Here is a 20,232-nt window from a genome sequence, read left to right as displayed (position 1 = left end):
AAAACTCTTGACCTGGCTCCCAGAACTCAAGTGGTATCTATTTAATTATTCCATTTTCTACTATCTGACCCTAATCATTTTGAGTTACATAATGTGGGAGAGATGAAGAAGAGGTAGATGAAAGAGGAGTGAGGGCAAGAGACATGAGTTCTCAGTGGAACAGAAGGACACATATGTGGAGGAGCCAGAGTTAGCAACAGTCATGAGCACTAATATTTATCCTCCCCGTCCTTTTCTTTCCCCGTGATGCTGGGTAGTTCTTCTGGCAGGTTTCAGGGCAGTCTAGGTTATAGAGACTTTGCTGACACGCGTGTGGTTGCCACAAAGTTTATTAGATCCAGAATTAAAAGGTCTGGGTTCAAGTCTCGGTTCTGACATTTACAAACTTTCTGGCCTTGGATAAGTCACGTTACCTCAGTAAGCCTGAAGTGTTCTATATCTGAAAAATCAGTTGGTAATACCTACTTTAGACAGAAGTTGTAAAGATTAAAAAAGATAATGCGAGTGGAAGTGTCTAACACCATAAGATGCATTTAATAAATTCTAATTAAATGAGTTTTCTGATTCTCCAGAGGCCAAGGACCCCATTTGAGAGTCACTGCTCTATAGATGTCAGCCAAGGGTCAAGTAGAAGCTGGGGGGTGGAGGATCAAGTGGCAGCTTGGTGTATGTGGTGTGAAGAAATGTGGGCAGGAATGGTGAAGGAGTTGGGGATGGAAGACACAGGGGTGGATAAAACCTGAGGAGGCTCAATAGAGAAGACTAAATGTGGAAAGAGACGTCCATACATTCCATTGAAAAGTGTTGATTAAGCCCTTCTTACAGTATGACCCTGGGCAAAATACTTTAGATTGAAGTTATACTCTCTGTATAATTTAGCATCTAAGAATATCGAGCCCAATGCTATAGTGGCAGGGAGGAAAGGAACAGACAGAAGAAGCCATGCACCATGAGGTAGACCCAAAAGAACCCTCCTAGGTTCTGTCTGACGGTCATCCTGTGACCTCAGAGCCCTGCTAGGGGGAAGTGAAGGAAGCTGCCCGCTCTGGTGGTGGGGAGGATGGTGGAGTTCTCAGGGGAAAAGCTAAGAAGAGGTGAGTTCAGAATAGGGAGATTTTCAACAGCAGGGGGGAGAGAGTAACAGTGAGATACTGCGGATGCCATAAGGGCAGTGATGGACCGGAATGAATGAGTCCTACTGAAAACCCAGATGAAAACCCAGGTCCAGCTCAGGGGATTAAACATCTTCATACGAGATGTCTGGTTCTGGCAAATGTCCCTCTCTAAAGGATGTGTGTGTGTGTGTGTGTGTGTGTGCACGCTCACATGTACGTCTGGTGCTGGGTTACTGGGGAGTTAAGGATGGGAGGAGGATGGGATGTGTGAGAAGGATGTAGAGGTGAAGAATTCATGATTCTAATGTAAATACAAAGTGTAGCTTCTGAGAGGCCTTTACAGATAATTTGCAGGGAACTAGAAGGTGAGATGTAGTTAGCATTAACTTATCCTGCCAGCCTCCCACAGGAACTATGAAAATTAATTAACCTTCACAAAGTGCTATGCACACTGAGAGTTAAGGTGCTACGCCAGAGCGAAGCATTAATACTCAACATCACTGGAGCTCCCGCTAACGGCACAGAGGCCAAGGCCTTCCTGCTGTGGAATACTGCTTGGTCAAAAGATTTTCTTCATGCTTCTCCTCTCCTTTGTCCTCCCTTTTAAATAAAATCTGTTGGGATTTCAGAGGGTCTTAGAAAGTCGTCCATTCCCCTGCCTAGGTTGTAGGCAGGGGTGTGCTGAAATCATTCCAAGAAAAATGTAGTTTCTGCCGGTTGTAAATGAAAGTGTAGGCTTGGCCTTGGAGAGAGGAAATGGCATTTCTCTACAATTTAGGTACATTTCAGGAGCTTGAACTCAAGGCAGAGTTTCAGAAGTGGCCATTGGCCTTGGAGAGTTGTCATTCTGATTGTATGTGTGTCTTTGAGGCTGTGGTTTGATCAATTACGTCTCCTGGTTTGCAAAGTTTCGGCAAAGGCAGATGCAAAGAGGAGAATCCCTCCTCCCCATCACAGAATGAAAGCTTATAAAGGTCATGTACTCCCTACATCTTTGTTTTTCAAGTGAAGAAAATGAGGATCAAAACAGTGAAGTAACCAGATTTCCAAAGGTCAGAGTAGCGGGCAGAATCCAGGCCTTAACTCGGGTCCCGTGGTTCCATTCACATCACCACAATGTCTGGCCCAGCAGCCTAGGTTGTAAAATAGATAACTCCATATACTTGCATTTAGAATTGTCAGTGTTCCAAATTACACCTGGAATTTGTCAACTGGGGAGTGAGCACGAACTGGAGCAAGGTATGGGGCCAATAGTCCGCACTGCTATGGTCAAAGAGAGGCAAGATTATGGGAGGGGCTTGACTCCTATTCCCCCATGTTACCCACATTCCCTCCCACTCCCTGCCCAACATGCTGATGACAGAATGAAGACCCTCGACTAGAGAAGTCTCAAGAAGTCTGCTCTTTGCAAGAGAAGAACATGGAAGCAAATTTAGCCTCAGTCAGTTTTGTACTTGGAATGGGAATGGTAAGCAGGGTTTTGGACTCCCCAGTGCCCTCTGCCACCTTCTTCGGGCAGCTGCAGTCCTCTGACAGCTAAGAAGCTCCCACTAGAAAAATCCTGTTTAGAGTTTTGTTCCCCTGAGATCAGTCTATCTCGGTCTCCGTAATTATCTGCTTATCTCTGTCTCTCTCTGTCTCCATCTCTCACACACGTGGGCACATGCACGTGCACACACATACATGCATGACTAGAGTAGAGCTGAATGAAAGGAAAATGTAAGAGTTTGTAGAAAATTCTGCAAAGACTGTGAAATTGCCAATTGGATTTTCAAGATGGATAGTCTCTTCCAAATTAGATTCTGCTGCCTGTATAAACCAACTTTGCAGTTTTATCCCATTCTATAAAGCAAATCGTTTTTTATTAGTCGGGTTTACAAATCACGCCCGTGGTGTACCCAGAGCACAAACAGTCCTCACTTTCCAATTTGCTCTCAGGGCAATGTTAACAATGTGCTCAACATAATAATAAACCCAGAGAAGACATGCATTCGATTAAGTCACAACCTCGTCACCTAGAGTCCCCGCCGAGAACTTCACCCTAATAATAGGGCTAGCATTCCAGATTGGAAGGGCACCCGGGGATGTACCTTTTGCTGGCTGATTGATTCTGGAAGAACTGGCTAGAGCAGCATTTCTCAAAGCGTGGTCTACAGCCTGCCTGTATCAGAACCGCCTGGGATGTGTGTTATGGTGCACGTTCCTGGACCCCTTCCCTGAGACACACCGATTTAGACTCTCTAGGGGAGAGGGAACTACCTTTTAAGTTAAAAATCCTCTGGTAAATCTAAGCAACCTACCATTCGAGAACTATGAAGCTGAGGCCTTCCCCAAGGTCACGAAGAACTCTGTGGGATGTAAGGGCCACCTGCCAGGAATATGATGCTTTATTTGCTGCCCTATCTGGAGGCAGGGCCAGCGATGTGATGACATCTCTTCCCTGAAAAGCTTCGGGGACAGCTTCCTTGTCCTCCAGGCTCCACAACACAGGCTGCCGATCCTCAGGCTTGTGTGGGGGTGCAGGCCATCATAGCTGGGGCTGCCTGTCAGTCTGTAGGGTGCATTCCTCCTGGTCTGGACACCTTCCCAGAGCCCAGGGAATCACTGCAGACAGGAAGTGGCTGAATAGCAGCTGGTAGCGGCTGCAACTTAAGAGCCTGTGAGCTCCCAAGAAACGGCCTGAGGTCTGATTCAGATGGACAAGGGAACACTGTGCAAATGAGGAGCTGATTCCAAGGAGGGCGTGGGGCCTGCTGCTAAGCTTGTCAAGCCCGAGTATGGTCAACCAATGATGCCAAACAGGCAGCCAGCTGGTATTCCCAGGCTACAGAGCTGCAGAGGATTGAGTCGGAGCCCTCCCAGAGCGCAGCCTGGGGCTGGCCTTTGATCTAGAAAGCACTTTCCTTCAGAGCTCAAAGCACCCCACTCAGACACTGCCTAATTTGCCCTTGCCCCCATACATTACGAATACAGACGTTAAGCCCCCACCTCAGACAACTGAACTGGCCCCCACTGGGGTGGGACCTCTGGCATCCCAAAGTGGTTCTGGTGAAAAGTCTGGATCTACTGCTGCCTCCAGATAGCACTGCTCTACATCCCTTGGAGATCTCAAGCTTTTGTTCCAGAAAAAGGTAAATGCAGAGGATGCTTTCCATGGCAAAGACATTCCCAATTCTAAGTTCTCCCCAATGTCTACACTATATCCCTCGTGCTGAAGTGTGAAGATCTCTGCACGTCTGCACTGTGAATGCGGAGGGGACTTGCTCAGCGGAAGTCTCACCTTCCTTCCTTGGAGAGAAGTGGAGGCCCAGAAGGGGCTTGAATCTGAAATTTCTTCAACTTCTTTTTTTTTTTTTTTTTTCAGACGGAGTCTTGCTCTGTCGCCCAGGCTGGGGTGCAGTGGCCGGATCTCAGCTCACTGCAAGCTCCCCCTCCCGGGTTCCCGCCATTCTCCTGCCTCAGCCTCCCGAGTAGCTGGGACCACAGGTGCCCGCCACCACGCCCGGCTAGTTTTTTGTATTTTTAGTAGAGATGGGGTTTCACCGTGTTAGCCAGGATGGTCTCGATCTCCTGACCTTGTGATCCGCCCACCTCAGCCTCCCAAAGTGCTGAGATTACAGGCGTGAGCCACCGCGCCCGGCCGCATTTCTTCAACTTCTGTGCAAAAGGACAAGGGTGTGGGAGACTGAATGCTCCCAGACTCCTTTCCTGCTCCTATTTCTGATATGTAGGTTAAAAAAACATTCACGGCCGTGAGTGAGGAGGACTCTGGGTTGTTTCTGACAATGCTCCAGGATGCTCTGAGGGGTTCTCCTGGCCTCAGCTATCGAGGGCTTGCCTAGCACTCAGCCACCTCAGTTGCCAGCTCCCCCCTCCCAGGAAGTGGGGGTAAATGTGAGGAGGAAGCTGGGGTGGCCCTTTTCCACTCACAGCCGCAGTGCGACCTGGGGGATATGGCCCAGCCTGGGAGGCTGGGGACAGGGAGTGTGTGTCCTGCCTAACCTGCATGAGGCCGAACTCCCCCACAGGTCAGCCTCATTTTCTCTGGCCCTGTGGGAGGAAGGTGTGCGGTCTGCACGAGGAGAAAGTAGAGGCTGTGCTGCCCATGGCAATGCTGTCTAATGTTTCCTTTGCAGGAGGATTTTCTGGTCTGTCTTGTGCAGAATTTCCAGGCACCTAAGTGCCGTCTCCTCGGTGCAATCACGAACTCCTCAAGGAGAGGGACTCTATGTTCCCTTTGCTTAACTCAGAGCCTGGCATGGAGGGAGTGCTGGTTCGATGCTAGCAACTGGTTACACACAGACTGTTCCCCCGGTGCCTGGCCTGGGGCCGACATGCAGCCGACAGCTGAGCTGTCATCCCCAGCATCCGGGATACGCGCTCATTGAAATGTCATCCACTATAATGAAAAGTGAGCGTGTGGAGGTGCCTGGGAGATATTCTCACAGCTCACCAGAACCCGCTCTTCTCCTCGGGATTCCTCTAGGCTCCCTCCCAAATCAGGCCATCCCCAACTTCCTCTCTAAAACCTGAAAATGTCCCTCCCACAAACAACCTCACACCTCCAAACTCACTTTCTAGATGTCTCAGAATCACTTAATCTCACCCTGAGTCATTTGTAAAGAATCCCATTTTCATATCCTATACCCTGTTGGGATTTCCAGTCTCTTGTTTGACGTCTGAGTTGCAAGTGCCTTTATAGACAGGCCCACCAGCAAGGTGCGACCCACCTTTCTTTAAAAAATAGAAGAGACTGAAAGAGGCTCTAGTAGAAAACATCAGAGGTTTCCAATAAGGAAACTGATACACAGAGAGGTAACGCAAGTTGCCTGAGGTCACACAGCTGGTAAGTGCCAGTGGTTGGGCAGGGGCTCCAGTCCTTCCTGCCTCCTATTTCAGTGCCCTGCTCAATACAGTCTGCAGTTCTCCGGTTCTGCATCTGGAGAATACCTCTGGAATGGGACTGGTCAAAGAGTTCAGTGAGTCCCCAATCCCAACACAGTTCCCTAGCCAGGAGTGGGCCTTGATCAGCTGACTCCAGAGCAGGCATGGCTGGCAGGGATACTGACTGAGGATGGGCATGGAGAGGCTGGAACCTTTGGATGAGCTGGTTGTGCATATGCAGCCAAGAGTGGCTTGACTTTTATCGCAACAACGTTTCAAGCACAATTACTAAATGAAGACAAACCGCTAATAGAGGCCCTTAAAGATGGATATCAGGGCTAAGCAGCTCTCCAGCAAGTCAGGGGCACTTGTTTCTTCCTGCAGAAATGCAGGCCAGCAGAGGAGGTCCTGCAGATGAGATGCAGGCTAAGGCTGGGTAATTGCCCACCAGTTCAGACTGCAATTATCTCCTTAGAGAAGAGAAGAATGCCTTCCTTTCTGGGAGAGACCACTTAACTTTTGCTGTGGCTCCTCCAGGTGATCAGTGCTGGGGGTCAGAGGGGAGAAGGGGTGAAGTGGGGTCAGCAACTAATCCAGTCCCCTCATTTTACAGATAGGAAAACCAAGCCTCAAGAGAGGCCGAGAAATTTGAGCAGTCACAGAGCTAGCTGGTTGCAAAGCCATACGTGGCTCAAACCCAGAACTCCTGATTCTCAGCCTCCCACTTCCCAAAGTTACACGCTAAGCACCTGGACACCCTGTTAAAACGCAGATTCAGTGGGGCTGGGGGTGAGGTCTGAGACTCTCCATTCCTAAGATGTTTCCAGGTGATGCCAACATTGCTGGTCCATGGACTATACTTTGAGCAGCAAGTCACTATACTGTTGTCTGGAAGGATACAGGGATCCTTAAACTTAGCCTCTGATTATACTGATGCTCAAACTCTCCACTTCAGCCAGACAAATCCTCTAAGACTAATAAAGATACTTATTTAAAATACTAATAATTATTATTTTGACATTCATTGGATACTTAAGTGCCAGCACTGTTCCAAATACTTACATGCATTATCTCATTTAATACTCAAAACTCTGTGAGATGGATACTATCCCTATCTTACAGATAAGGAAGCTGAGACTCAGAGAGGTTAGGTAACTTGTCCTGAGTTGCACAGCTAGTAAATGGCAGAATCAAGAATCAAACTCAGTTCTGTCTGATTCTTTTTTTTTCTTTTTCTTTTTTTTTTTTTTTGAGACGGAGTCTTGCTCTGTCGCCCAGGCTGGAGTGCAGTGGCCAGATCTCAGCTCACTGCAAGCTCCGCCTCCCAGGTTCACACCATTCTCCTGCCTCAGCCTCCCGAGTAGCTGGGACTACAGGCGCCCGCCACCTCGCCTGGCTAGTTTTTTGTATTTTTTAGTAGCAACGGGGTTTCACCATATTAGCCAGGATGGTCTCGATCTCCTGACCTCGTGATCCGCCCGTCTCGGCCTCCCAAAGTGCTGGGATTACAGGCTTGAGCCATCGCGCCCGGCCAGTTCTGTCTGATTCTTAATTAGGTAATAGCTATATAAAAATACACCCTTTAATCCTTCCCTTCTCTGAGCTTTGGGAGCCTCTCCCCAGAATGTTCTAAACAGTCCTCCAGCCAAACTATGTTTCCTCCAGTGATACTTGGCCTCAGCTTCCTCATAATGCAGAGTCCTAAGAGTCCTTTCTCCCCAGATCTGTGTATACCCAATGGACCTCAACAAGTTATTTTTAGAGTTGAGGTTGGGGAGACACAAGACGAAAAGGAGCCGGGACTCAGAATAATGTGTAAATAGATGATCTACACAGCAAGACACACGGTGATCTCTTCTTGTGCAATTAGAGGCTGCACGCTTGCTCTAAGACTATTTCGGCACAGACTCTGAAACTGCCTTCCAGGCTTTGCTGGAAGTATCTGAATGGAGGAGCAGGTGGTCTGTGGAACTGCATAGCCATGGGATTGTTGAGGATTCCTGCAGAATATGAGCAGATCTCTGGGTGTGGACAAGATTTCGTGGCAGAAGCAGGGGGCAGGGCCTCCTCTGTATGCTTCCAAGCTCTACTCAAACCCAGCCCTGTGTTTTGGCCTCACCTTCAGGGTTATGAACCATCCCTAGTCATACCACGTCTAAGTCCATGTTCACAAAATGCGAGCTCATGGCTGTAAATGTGTGTTAAAGGACTAAGAACAGCATGGTGCCCATAACCATGCATTGATTCTCATGAAGGGACTGGTGTCTAGCGGGCTTGCCCCGGTTTTGTGATATACCTGCCTGTTCTGACTCTGGTTCAGTTCTTCAGCAGCTTCTTCGGATGTTGCTTAACTTGCCTGGTCCTGTCTCCTGGAGAGGTCTTGGAGGCAAATATGGCAGATGAAGATACATGAGGCCGTGATGGGAGAGAGCGGCCAGGAGGAGGGACATTCAGCAGGGCTATAGGTCACCTTACCAAACATGCCACCTCTGCAAAGTAGGCTGATCTGGCACTGGGGGATGGCCCAGTATGTTGGGGCCTTACTGCCTGGAGGGAATCAGAGTGATTTTTCTTCTGGTCACGGGCACCCGGCTAGCTCACTCCAAGTCCTGGCTCTACCGTTTACAAGCTGTGCCTTCTGGGGCATACTACTTAACCTTTCTGGGTTTCCAACCCTCCACCTGCAAAATGTGCAGATAATAAGTGCAAAATGATAACCAGTCCCCACTTCAAAGGGTTGTGGTGAGGACTAAATAAGCTAGTGTATAAAAAGTATTTAGAATAGTGCCTATCATATAGCTTATAAAGGTGAGGGAGAGCTTAAAAATACATATATCATGACAGACATATGACCCGGTCCCCACTTTGGCAGACAGCGATAAGGAGGCATCACACAACGTTCTGGCAGAAGATCTAAGAGAAAGTGCACTGTGTGTCTCTTTCACACATAGTTACAGAAAGTGGCTGACACTGGGGTACCCACCTTTTTAGGGCATACTCCAGTTCATTCTTCTCCTCATGGGCTTCTTGGAGCTGGGAGAAGATTCTGGTCAGGAAATCTTCAAAGTTGGATAGCAAATGAGGTTCATCCTTCTTCAGCTGCAGCCACAGCTGCTTGACATCACTTTCACTGCAAGAGAAGGGATGCTCATGTGGAAGTGTGGAAATGAGGCTTCATGGGAAATACAGAGGTTCCCAGACAGGACACTGACAGCCAGAAACAGTACCGTCAGAATCACCATAAAGATGACAGTAGCTAACGTGGACAGAATGCCTGCTGCATGCGAGGAGCTTCAAGGGTATCAGCTCATTTTGTCCTCACAGTAACCCTATGAGGCAGGAGCTGCAATTACCCCATTTACAGATGAGGAAGCAGGTAAAGAGAGGTGGAGTGAGCTGTCTAAGATCACCCAGCAGTAACTGATGGAGTCAGGGGTCCAGATCGGGCTCTGTCTGACTCCAGTGTTGGCCTCCTTCCCCACCTCGCTCTGCTGCTTCTGTTCTCCTGTGGCCTTCACGATGGGCTCATGGGGCTGAGTGTGCACAGCAACATGCTCGGGTGCATCTCCAAATGCCAGGAGGAAGACAGGACAGGAGCCCAGTGCATGTGAGGACACACGCTATGGAGCTAAAGGAGAGAGCTTGTTGCCTCCAGGAAGGATGATCCTCACTGCTGAAAGGTAAAGACGTGCCATGTGATGGATGGCAGAAAGCAACTGTCGCTGCAGGAAGGGAAGAGAATATGCAGCACCCCACCGTGGCCTGGTGACACTAGGGATGACTGACAGGCAAAAAGAAGGGAAGGAGCAAGTCTGAAAGATGTGCGCATGCAGAAAGACAAGGCGAGAGAGATTTGGGAGACCAGGAGGCCAAAAAACAAAGGCTCAGAGGCACGTGTGTACACGGCTCAGTGGCAGAGATGCAGGGGCTCAGGCTGATACCCAGGGAGGGAATGAGGAGGAGACACACATGGTGGACCCTGTTCTCCCTTTCTGGAGAAACCAAAAAATCTGTAGTCAATGATCAAGCTAAGTTAAACACAAATCTGAAAAAGGATAGGTTTTAATTCAATAAAAGTTAATAATTTCTCACAGCTAGCAGGCAATAGAATGTTATAGCATCAAGTTTGAAAGTTATAGAACAATAAACAGTAGAGTTCAAGTGAAACTTCACAGGCTAGTTTATTATCAATTACCAATTCAACTTTGTTCTAGCAAAGTAGAGAATAAATATAAATCTTATCCCCCAAACAATCAGGTGTTTGATTTTTTAAATTAATGGGCACATATGTATTTTCCAACACTTTTTTCACATCTATAGAACAAGATGTAATAACTAGCTCAGTTCATTGTCTTCTCAAAGTCTTTTGTTACTTAAATATTCACTCTGTGTCTTAATCTTTCAAGTTTCCAGCTATTGCAAATATAAGTCCTTCACCTCCTTCCATCCTTTCAACATAATTACATTTTGATTATTTACTCTGTTAAACTTCGAGACTTTATGTAGTGTATATTTCACATTTAATTAATTTAATTTAATTATGTAAAATCGCTTATGACCCTTGTTTTATGAGGATAAAGTTATCTATCTGTATGCCTATACTTCTCTTGAGCTCTTTCCAAAATTTGCTTGTCCATTACAGTCATCTGTACCTTGACAATCTGTCACCAACAGATTCCTGTTGGCTCCCCAGGAATCCTCAGGATAAAGAATAAAATTATCTGTGCTTATATAACAAGCATTACATTTTAGAAATTTTCTTCAGAAGTGATATTTGATAGTACCATGCTAGCAACGCCCCTGTGGCATAGACATTACTCTCTGTACCCTGCAGAGAAGAGGCCCACTGAGAAATGGGTGGTGACCTCCCATCCCTGTGGCAGGTTGTTCCCTGCTGTGGTCTGAATGTTTATATCTCCCACAAGTTCATATGTTTAAATCCTAACCCCCAACATGATGGGATCAATAGGTGAGGCCTTTGAGAGGTGATTAGATCACGAAGGCAGAGCCCACATGAGTGGGACTAGTGCCGTCGACACTGTGTTCTGTAATCAGTATTGTTTTAAAACTCTGTATGCCGGGGGGCGGAGCAAGATGGCCGAATAGGAACAGCTCCAGTCTCCAACTCCCAGCGCGAGCGACACAGAAGACCGGTGATTTCTGCATTTTCAACTGAGGTACTGGGATCATCTCACTGGGGAGTGCCGGACGATCGGTGCTGGTCAGCTGCTGCAGCCCGACCAGCGAGAGCTGAAGCAGGGCGAGGCATTGCCTCACCTGGGAAGCGCAAGGGGGAAGGGAATCCCTTTTCCTAGCCAGGTGAACTGAGACACACAACACCTGGAAAATCGGGTAACTCCCACCCCAATACTGCGCTTTAAGCAAACAGGCACACCAGGAGATCATATCCCACACCTGGCCGGGAGGGTCCCAGGCCCACCGAGCCTCCCTCATTGCTAGCACAGCAGTCTGTGATCTACCGGCAAGGCAGCAGCGAGGCTGGGGGAGGGGCGCCCGCCATTGCTGAGGCTTAAGTAGGTAAACAAAGCTGCTGGGAAGCTCAAACTGGGTGGAGCTCACAGCAGCTCAAGGAAACCTGCCTGTCTCTGTAGACTCCACCTCTGGGGACAGGGCACAGTAAACAATAACAAACACAGCAGAAGCCTCTGCAGACGCAAACGACTCTGTCTGACAGCTTTGAAGAGAGCAGTGGATCTCCCAACACGGAGGTTGAGATCTGAGAAGGGACAGACTCCCTGCTCAAGTGGGTCCCTGACCCCTTAGTAGCCTAACTGGGAGACATCCCCCACTAGGGGCAGTCTGACACCCCACACCTCACAGGGTGGAGTACACCCCTGAGAGGAAGCTTCCAAAGCAAGAATCAGACAGGTACACTCGCTGTTCAGAAATATTCTATCTTCTGCAGCCTCTGCTGCTGATACCCAGGCAAATAGAGTCTGGAGTGGACCTCAAGCAATCTCCAACACACCTACAGCTGAGGGTCCTGACTGTTAGAAGGAAAACTATCAAAGAGGAAGGACACCTACACCAAAACCCCATCAGTACATCACCATCATCAAAGACCAGAGGCAGATAAAACCACAAAGATGGGGAAAAAGCAGGGCAGAAAAGCTGGAAATTCAAAAAATAAGAGTGCATCTCCCCCGGCAAAGGAGCGCAGCTCATCGGCAGCAACGGATCAAAGCTGGACGGAGAATGACTTTGACGAGATGAGAGAAGAAGGCTTCAGTCCATCAAATTTCTCAGAGCTAAAGGAGGAATTACGTACCCAGTGTAAAGAAACTAAAAATCTTGAAAAAAAAGTGGAAGAATTGATGGCTAGAGTAATTAATGCAGAGAAGGTCATAAACGAAATGAAAGAGATGAAAACCATGACACGAGAAATACGTGACAAATGCACAAGCTTCAGTAACCGACTCGATCAACTGGAAGAAAGAGTATCAGCGATTGAGGATCAAATGAATGAAATGAAGCGAGAAGAGAAACCAAAAGAAAAAAGAAGAAAAAGAAATGAACAAAGCCTGCAAGAAGTATGGGATTATGTAAAAAGACCAAATCTACGTCTGATTGGGGTGCCTGAAAGTGAGGGGGAAAATGGAACCAAGTTGGAAAACACTCTTCAGGATATCATCCAGGAGAACTTCCCCAACCTAGTAGGGCAGGCCAACATTCAAATCCAGGAAATACAGAGAACGCCACAAAGATACTCCTCGAGAAGAGCAACTCCAAGACACATAATTGCCAGATTCACCAAAGTTGAAATGAAGGAAAAAATCTTAAGGGCAGCCAGAGAGAAAAGTCGGGTTACCCACAAAGGGAAGCCCATCAGACTAACAGCAGATCTCTCGGCAGAAACTCTACAAGCCAGAAGAGAGTGGGGGCCAATATTCAACATTCTTAAAGAATTTTAAACCCAGAATTTCATATCCAGCCAAACTAAGTTTCATAAGTGAAGGAGAAATAAAATCCTTTACAGATAAGCAAATGCTTAGAGATTTTGTCACCACTAGGCCTGCCTTACAAGAGACCCTGAAGGAAGCACTAAACATGGAAAGGAACAACCGGTACCAGCCATTGCAAAAACATGCCAAAATGTAAAGACCATCAAGGCTAGGAAGAAACTGCATCAACTAACGAGCAAAATAACCAGTTAATATCATAATGGCAGGATCAAGTTCACACATAACAATCTTAACCTTAAATGTAAATGGACTAAATGCTCCAATTAAAAGACACAGACTGGCAAACTGGATAAAGAGTCAAGACCCATCAGTCTGCTGTATTCAGGAGACCCATCTCACACGCAGAGACATACATAGGCTCAAAATAAAGGGATGGAGGAAGATTTACCAAGCAAATGGAGAACAAAAAAAAGCGGGGGTTGCAATACTAGTCTCTGATAAAACAGACTTTAAACCATCAAAGATCAAAAGAGACAAAGAAGGCCATTACATAATGGTAAAGGGATCAATTCAACAGGAAGAGCTAACTAAACTATCCTAAATATATATGCACCCAATACAGGAGCACCCAGATTCATAAAGCAAGTCCTTAGAGACTTACAAAGAGACTTAGACTCCCATACAATAATAATGGGAGACTTCAACACTCCACTGTCAACATTAGACAGATCAACGAGACAGAAAGTTAACAAGGATATCTAGGAATTGAACTCATCTCTGCCCCAAGCAGACCTAATAGACATCTATAGAACTCTCCACCCCAAATCAACAGAATATACATTCTTCTCAGCACCACATCGTACTTACTCCAAAATTGACCACGTAATTGGAAGTAAATCACTCCTCAGCAAATGTACAAGAACAGAAATTATAACAAACTGTCTCTCAGACCACAGTGCAATCAAACTAGAACTCAGGACTAAGAAACTCAATCAAAACCGCTCAACTACATGGAAACTGAACAACCTGCTCCTGAATGACTACTGGGTACATAACGAAATGAAGGCAGAAATAAAGATGTTCTTTGAAACCAATGAGAACAAAGATACAACATACCAGAATCTCTGGGACACATTTAAAGCAGTGTGTAGAGGGAAATTTATAGCACTAAATGCCCACAAGAGAAAGCAGGAAAGATCTAAAATTGACACTCTAACATCACAATTAAAAGAACTAGAGAAGCAAGAGCAAACACATTCAAAAGCTAGCAGAAGGCAAGAAATAACTAAGATCAGAGCAGAACTGAAGGAGATAGAGACACAAAAAACCCTCCAAAAAATCAATGAATCCAGGAGTTGGTTTTTTGAAAAGATCAACAAAATTGACAGACCATTAGCAAGACTAATAAAGAAGAAAAGAGAGAAGAATCAAATCGACGCAATTAAAAATGATAAAGGGGATATCACCACCGACCCCACAGAAATACAAACTACCATCAGAGAATACTATAAACACCTCTACGCAAATAAACTGGAAAATCTAGAAGAAATGGATAATTTCCTGGACACTTACACTCTTCCAAGACTAAACCAGGAAGAAGTTGAATCCCTGAATAGACCAATAGCAGGCTCTGAAATTGAGGCAATAATTAATAGCCTACCAACCAAAAAAAGTCCAGGACCAGATGGATTCACAGCTGAATTCTACCAGAGGTACAAGGAGGAGTTGGTACCATTCCTTCTGAAACTATTCCAATCAATAGAAAAAGAGGGAATCCTCCCTAACTCATTTTATGAGGCCAACATCATCCTGATACCAAAGCCTGGCAGAGACACAACTAAAAAAGAGAATTTTAGACCAATATCCCTGATGAACATCGATGCAAAAATCCTCAATAAAATACTGGCAAACCGGATTCAGCAACACATCAAAAAGCTTATCCACCATGATCAAGTGGGCTTCATCCCTGGGATGCAAGGCTGGTTCAACATTCGCAAATCAATAAACATAATCCAGCATATAAACAGAACCAAAGACAAGAACTACATGATTATCTCAATAGATGCAGAAAAGGCTTTTGACAAAATTCAACAGCCCTTCATGCTAAAAACGCTCAATAAATTCGGTATTGATGGAATGTACCTCAAAATAATAAGAGCTATTTATGACAAACCCACAGCCAATATCATACTGAATGGGCAAAAACTGGAAAAATTCCCTTTGAAAACTGGCACAAGGCAGGGATGCCCTCTCTCACCACTCCTATTCAACATAGTGTTGGAAGTTCTGGCTAGGGCAATTAGGCAAGAGAAAGAAATCAAGGGTATTCAGTTAGGAAAAGAAGAAGTCAAATTGTCCCTGTTTGCAGATGACATGATTGTATATTTAGAAAACCCCATTGTCTCAGCCCAAAATCTCCTTAAGCTGATAAGCAACTTCAGCAAAGTCTCAGGATACAAAATTAATGTGCAAAAATCACAAGCATTCTTATACACCAGTAACAGACAAACAGAGAGCCAAATCAGGAATGAACTTCCATTCACAATTGCTTCAAAGAGAATAAAATACCTAGGAATCCAACTGACAAGGGATGTAAAGGACCTCTTCAAGGAGAACTACAAACCACTGCTCAGTGAAATAAAAGAGGACACAAACAAATGGAAGAACATACCATGCTCATGGATAGGAAGAATCAATATCGTGAAAATGGCCATACTGCCCAAGGTAATTTATAGATTCAATGCCATCCCCATCAAGCTACCAATGACTTTCTTCACAGAATTGGAAAAAACTGCTTTAAAGTTCATATGGAACCAAAAAAGAGCCCGCATCTCCAAGACAATCCTAAGTCAAAAGAACAAAGCTGGAGGCATCACGCTACCTGACTTCAAACTATACTACAAGGCTACAGTAACCAAAACAGCATGGTACTGGTACCAAAACAGAGACATAGACCAATGGAACAGAACAGAGTCCTCAGAAATAATACCACACATCCACAGCCATCTGATCTTTGACAAACCTGAGAGAAACAAGAAATGGGGAAAGGATTCCCTATTTAATAAATGGTGCTGGGAAAATTGGCTAGCCATAAGTAGAAAGCTGAAACTGGATCCTTTCCTTACTCCTTATACGAAAATTAATTCAAGATGGATTAGAGACTTAAATGTTAGACCTAATACCATAAAAATCCTAGAGGAAAACCTAGGTAGTACCATTCAGGACATAGGCATGGGCAAAGACTTCATGTCTAAAACACCAAAAGCAACGGCAGCAAAAGCCAAAATTGACAAATGGGATCTAATTAAACTAAAGAGCTTCTGCACAGCAAAAGAAACTACCATCAGAGTGAACAGGCAACCTACAGAATGGGAGAAAATTTTTGCAATCTACTCATCTGACAAAGGGCTAATATCCAGAACCTACAAAGAACTCAAACAAATTTACAAGAAAAAAACAAACAACCCCATCAAAAAGTGGGCAAAGGATATGAACAGACATTTCTCAAAAGAAGACATTCATACAGCCAACAGACACATGGAAAAATGCTCATCATCACTGGCCATCAGAGAAATGCAAATCAAAACCACAATGAGATACCATCTCACACCAGTTAGAATGGCGATCATTAAAAAGTCAGGAAACAACAGGTGCTGGAGAGGATGTGGAGAAATAGGAACGCTTTTACACTGTTGGTGGGATTGTAAACTAGTTCAACCATTATGGAAAACAGTATGGTGATTCCTCAAGGATCTAGAACTAGATGTACCATATGACCCAGCCATCCCATTATTGGGTATATACCCAAAGGATTATAAATTATGCTGCTATAAAGACACATGCACACGTATGTTTATTGCAGCACTATTCACAATAGCAAAGACTTGGAATCAACCCAAATGTCCATCAGTGACAGATTGGATTAAGAAAATGTGGCACATATACACCATGGAATACTATGCAGCCATAAAAAAGGATGAGTTTGTGTCCTTTGTAGGGACATGGATGCAGCTGGAAACCATCATTCTTAGCAAACTATCACAAGAACAGAAAACCAAACACCGCATGTTCTCACTCATAGGTGGGAACTGAACAATGAGATCACTTGGACTCAGGAAGGGGAACATCACACACCGGGGCCTATCATGGGGAGGGGGGAGGGGGGAGGGATTGCATTGGGAGTTATACCTGATGTAAATGACGAGTTGATGGGTGCAGCACACCAACATGGCACAAGTATACATATGTAACAAACCTGCACGTTATGCACATGTACCCTACAACTTAAAGTATAATAATAATAAATAAATTTAAAAAAAAACAACTCTGTATGCCAATTCCCAAATATGATAATAAGTAAATGTTTATACTATTATGACTACACAAATAATATCCCTGGAGAACCAGGACTTTTCCTAAAATTACGCCATTATTTGTTTTACTTCCTTTCCCTGTCCCACTTCCCCAAATTCCTTATCAGTTTCTTCTGGAAGTACCTCCCTAATAAATCACTTTAAGACAGAAACCACAAAAACAGAAACATAAATGTGACTTGTCTCCCATTAATATTCCAAAAACAGAAGATCTGAGGATAGCTCTGACCAGGAACCCTCAGGATAAGGAATAAAATCCTTTGTGCTTGTATATTAAGCATTATATTTTAGAAATATTATTGAGAAGTGATATTCAATAATGCCATGCTAGCAATGCTCTTGGGGAATGGACATTACTCTCTGCACCCAGCAGAGAAGAGGACCACTGAGAAACAGGCCCACCTCTGATCAGTTATCTGGTCATCTCTTTAACACTTCATCCCTCTCTCCCTCCTTTCCTTGATCCATCACTTCCACCAGTTCTTTCTTCTATCCCATCCAAACATCTGCCTACTTATTTAGACCATCCATCCATCCATCCATCCATCCATCCACCCACCCATTTCCTTATTACTATCCCATCCAAGCATCCGCCTACTTATTTAGACCATCCATCTATCCATCCATCCATCCATCCATCCATCCATCCATCCATCCACCCACCCACCCATTTCCTTATGAACGCAACAAGTATTTATTATGATCTACTGTAAACCTTGCACTGTACTGGATGTCATGGGTGAATCTGGGAAATGGGAGAAGAGGAGGTAAGGAGCCTCTCTGTTTTTCAGAATGAGTTCCATTCCTCCCTGCCCCACAACACACACACAACATGTTGTGGGGGGTCTTATTTCATCCTACAGGTAAAATTTAGATGCGACAAAGGGTTCAGAAATAAGAGGATCTCAGAGAGACACCATGGTGACCTCCCATCCCTGTGGCAGGTTGTTCCCTGCTGTGGTCTGAATGTTTATATCTCCTACAAATTCATATGTTTAAATCCTAACCCTGACGTGATGGTATCAGAAGGTGACTTTGAGAGGTGATTCGATCATGAAGGCAGAGCCCTCACGAATGGCACTAGTGCCCTTATAAAAGAGTCCAGAAGCAGCTCATTCACCCTTCCTGCCATATGAGGATACAGTGAGAAGACAACTGTCTGTGAACGAGGAAATGTGACCTCATCAGACAGCAAATCTGCTGGCACCTTGATCTTGAACTTCCTAGCTTCCAGAACTGCCAGAAAGAAATTTTGGTTATTTATAAAGTACCCCATCTATGGCAGTGTATTACAGCAAACCAAACGAATTGAGACATGCCATCACGAAGTAAACGCATTGTAAAATCAAGGTTCACCTTGCCAGCCTAGGTCTGTCTGTCCACACCTGCCAGGTTCCTGTTGGAGCCAACCGAGCTAAAGTCCCAGCGAGATTTGCAGACCCACCTGCTCATCTTCCAACACTCTTTGAACTACTTAGTCATGGCAACAACATCTTGCCCCAGATTTCTGGGAAAGGGACAAGTCTTCCAACTTTTGACGAAAAACAAGCCAATGCTCACTAAGCTGTCAAATCACTCAGCCAATCAGGCCACCAAGAAAAGCCAAAGTGCAGATGTCCAGTCTCAAACTTCTAGAACACACCAAGGCCACCCCTCCTGGGAGGATACGGGAGTATAGGCTAAAAGGGATTCTGGGAGGTTTATCAATCCATTTCACTGCTTCCAGAACAACACACAAATCATTTCAGTGAGCAAAATCCTCAAAGAGCCCTCAAATCTTCATAGCCTTTTCTATTTCCCTATCTGAGGTCTCACAGCCATGAATGTTTCCCTCATGCTGCAACCTAAGCCCACTTTGGTGAGGATGGAAGGGGCTGGCCGCCATCTTCTGTGTATCAGTTTTTACAGACCACTCTTGAAACCTCCACAAAACCTCCTCTTCTTCAGGACATCTCATTTTGGCTCAGTTCTGTACTGGCCTTTGCTATAGGTCCTCAGAGTCACGTCTGGTGGACTCTAATTGAGAACCCGGCCAGGAAGGCTGATGCCCTGCAGTGCGGACTGGGTGGAGAGGCCCCTTCCTTCCATTACAGCACCTCAGCTCACCTGCACTGCCTTCTCCTTCCCCCTTCTCCAGAAGGAGGTGTCACATTGTCACCAGGAATGGTCTCTGTGCTCTGGCCTTTTGTCCTTGGAGAAGCTGGGTCAGGTGTATGACTAATGAACTTCCCACCCACCTGTGCCCCCTCCACCGGCCCAGCCGCACCCTCTGTGATCCACACCTGCTGCAGCCCCTTCTAGGTCTTCAGCAACGCTGCTACTGCTGCTGGTCTTGAGATCCACTTCCTGTGTAGCACCCCCACCAGGATCTTTCCTAGGCCCTTGCCTATCCCTTTCTTGCCTGGAACACGCTTTTGCCAGCCTTTCCCAATTCTGCCACAGTCTACCAAATTGTTTGCTGAAAAATTCACAGAGCTTCGTCCTGCAAATCATATATAGGCCTCTTCTCTCTTGCCTCCTCTTTATCATTTCCCACCATAGCCCCTTCTCTTCCCAAGCTCAGGAAACGTCAGCTGCAATCAGTAGGGCATTCCCACCCTGCAGGAAACACACACCTAGCCCAAGATCTAGAGACCCCAAAACAAAAAGGCCAAAGGCAGAGGCTAAAGGGGCAGAAGGTATTACATGCTTTTCAGGCCCTCTGTTTGGTTTCTACTAGCTATAACATCACATTTTGCTTATTTCATTTTACTTTCCTTCAATGTCAGGGCTTAGATCCATGTGTCTATTCCAAAGCACTTTTTAGGAAAAAAAAAGGTGGAGGGGTAATTATGTTTTGTTTGAGATCTCAGCCTTCTAAAATTTTCCAAGTAGTGGCCTGCTAAAAACAGGTGAATTTCCCACCTTGGCTTGCTTCACAAGCCTGGCGTGCTGGGG

The 20,232-nt window shown here is 45.6% G+C and overlaps 1 protein-coding gene across 6 annotated transcripts in view; it reads right to left on the bottom strand.

The window, feature by feature from the left end:
• LOC105484140 (calcium release activated channel regulator 2A) overlaps positions 1-20,232 on the bottom strand; it is a 209,418-nt gene that overhangs the window by 51,351 nt on the left and 137,835 nt on the right. For all 6 annotated transcript variants that reach the window (XM_071072352.1, XM_071072351.1, XM_011745470.3 and 3 more), the window contains one exon: positions 8,983-9,129. In XM_071072352.1, the coding sequence (XP_070928453.1) occupies positions 8,983-9,129 (147 nt within the window). The remainder of the gene's footprint in view (positions 1-8,982; positions 9,130-20,232) is intronic.

This window comes from Macaca nemestrina, chromosome 10 (genome assembly GCF_043159975.1).
Source record: "Macaca nemestrina isolate mMacNem1 chromosome 10, mMacNem.hap1, whole genome shotgun sequence".
Classification (NCBI taxonomy): Eukaryota; Metazoa; Chordata; class Mammalia; order Primates; family Cercopithecidae; genus Macaca; species Macaca nemestrina.
This window is presented reverse-complemented; position numbering and strand designations above follow the sequence as displayed.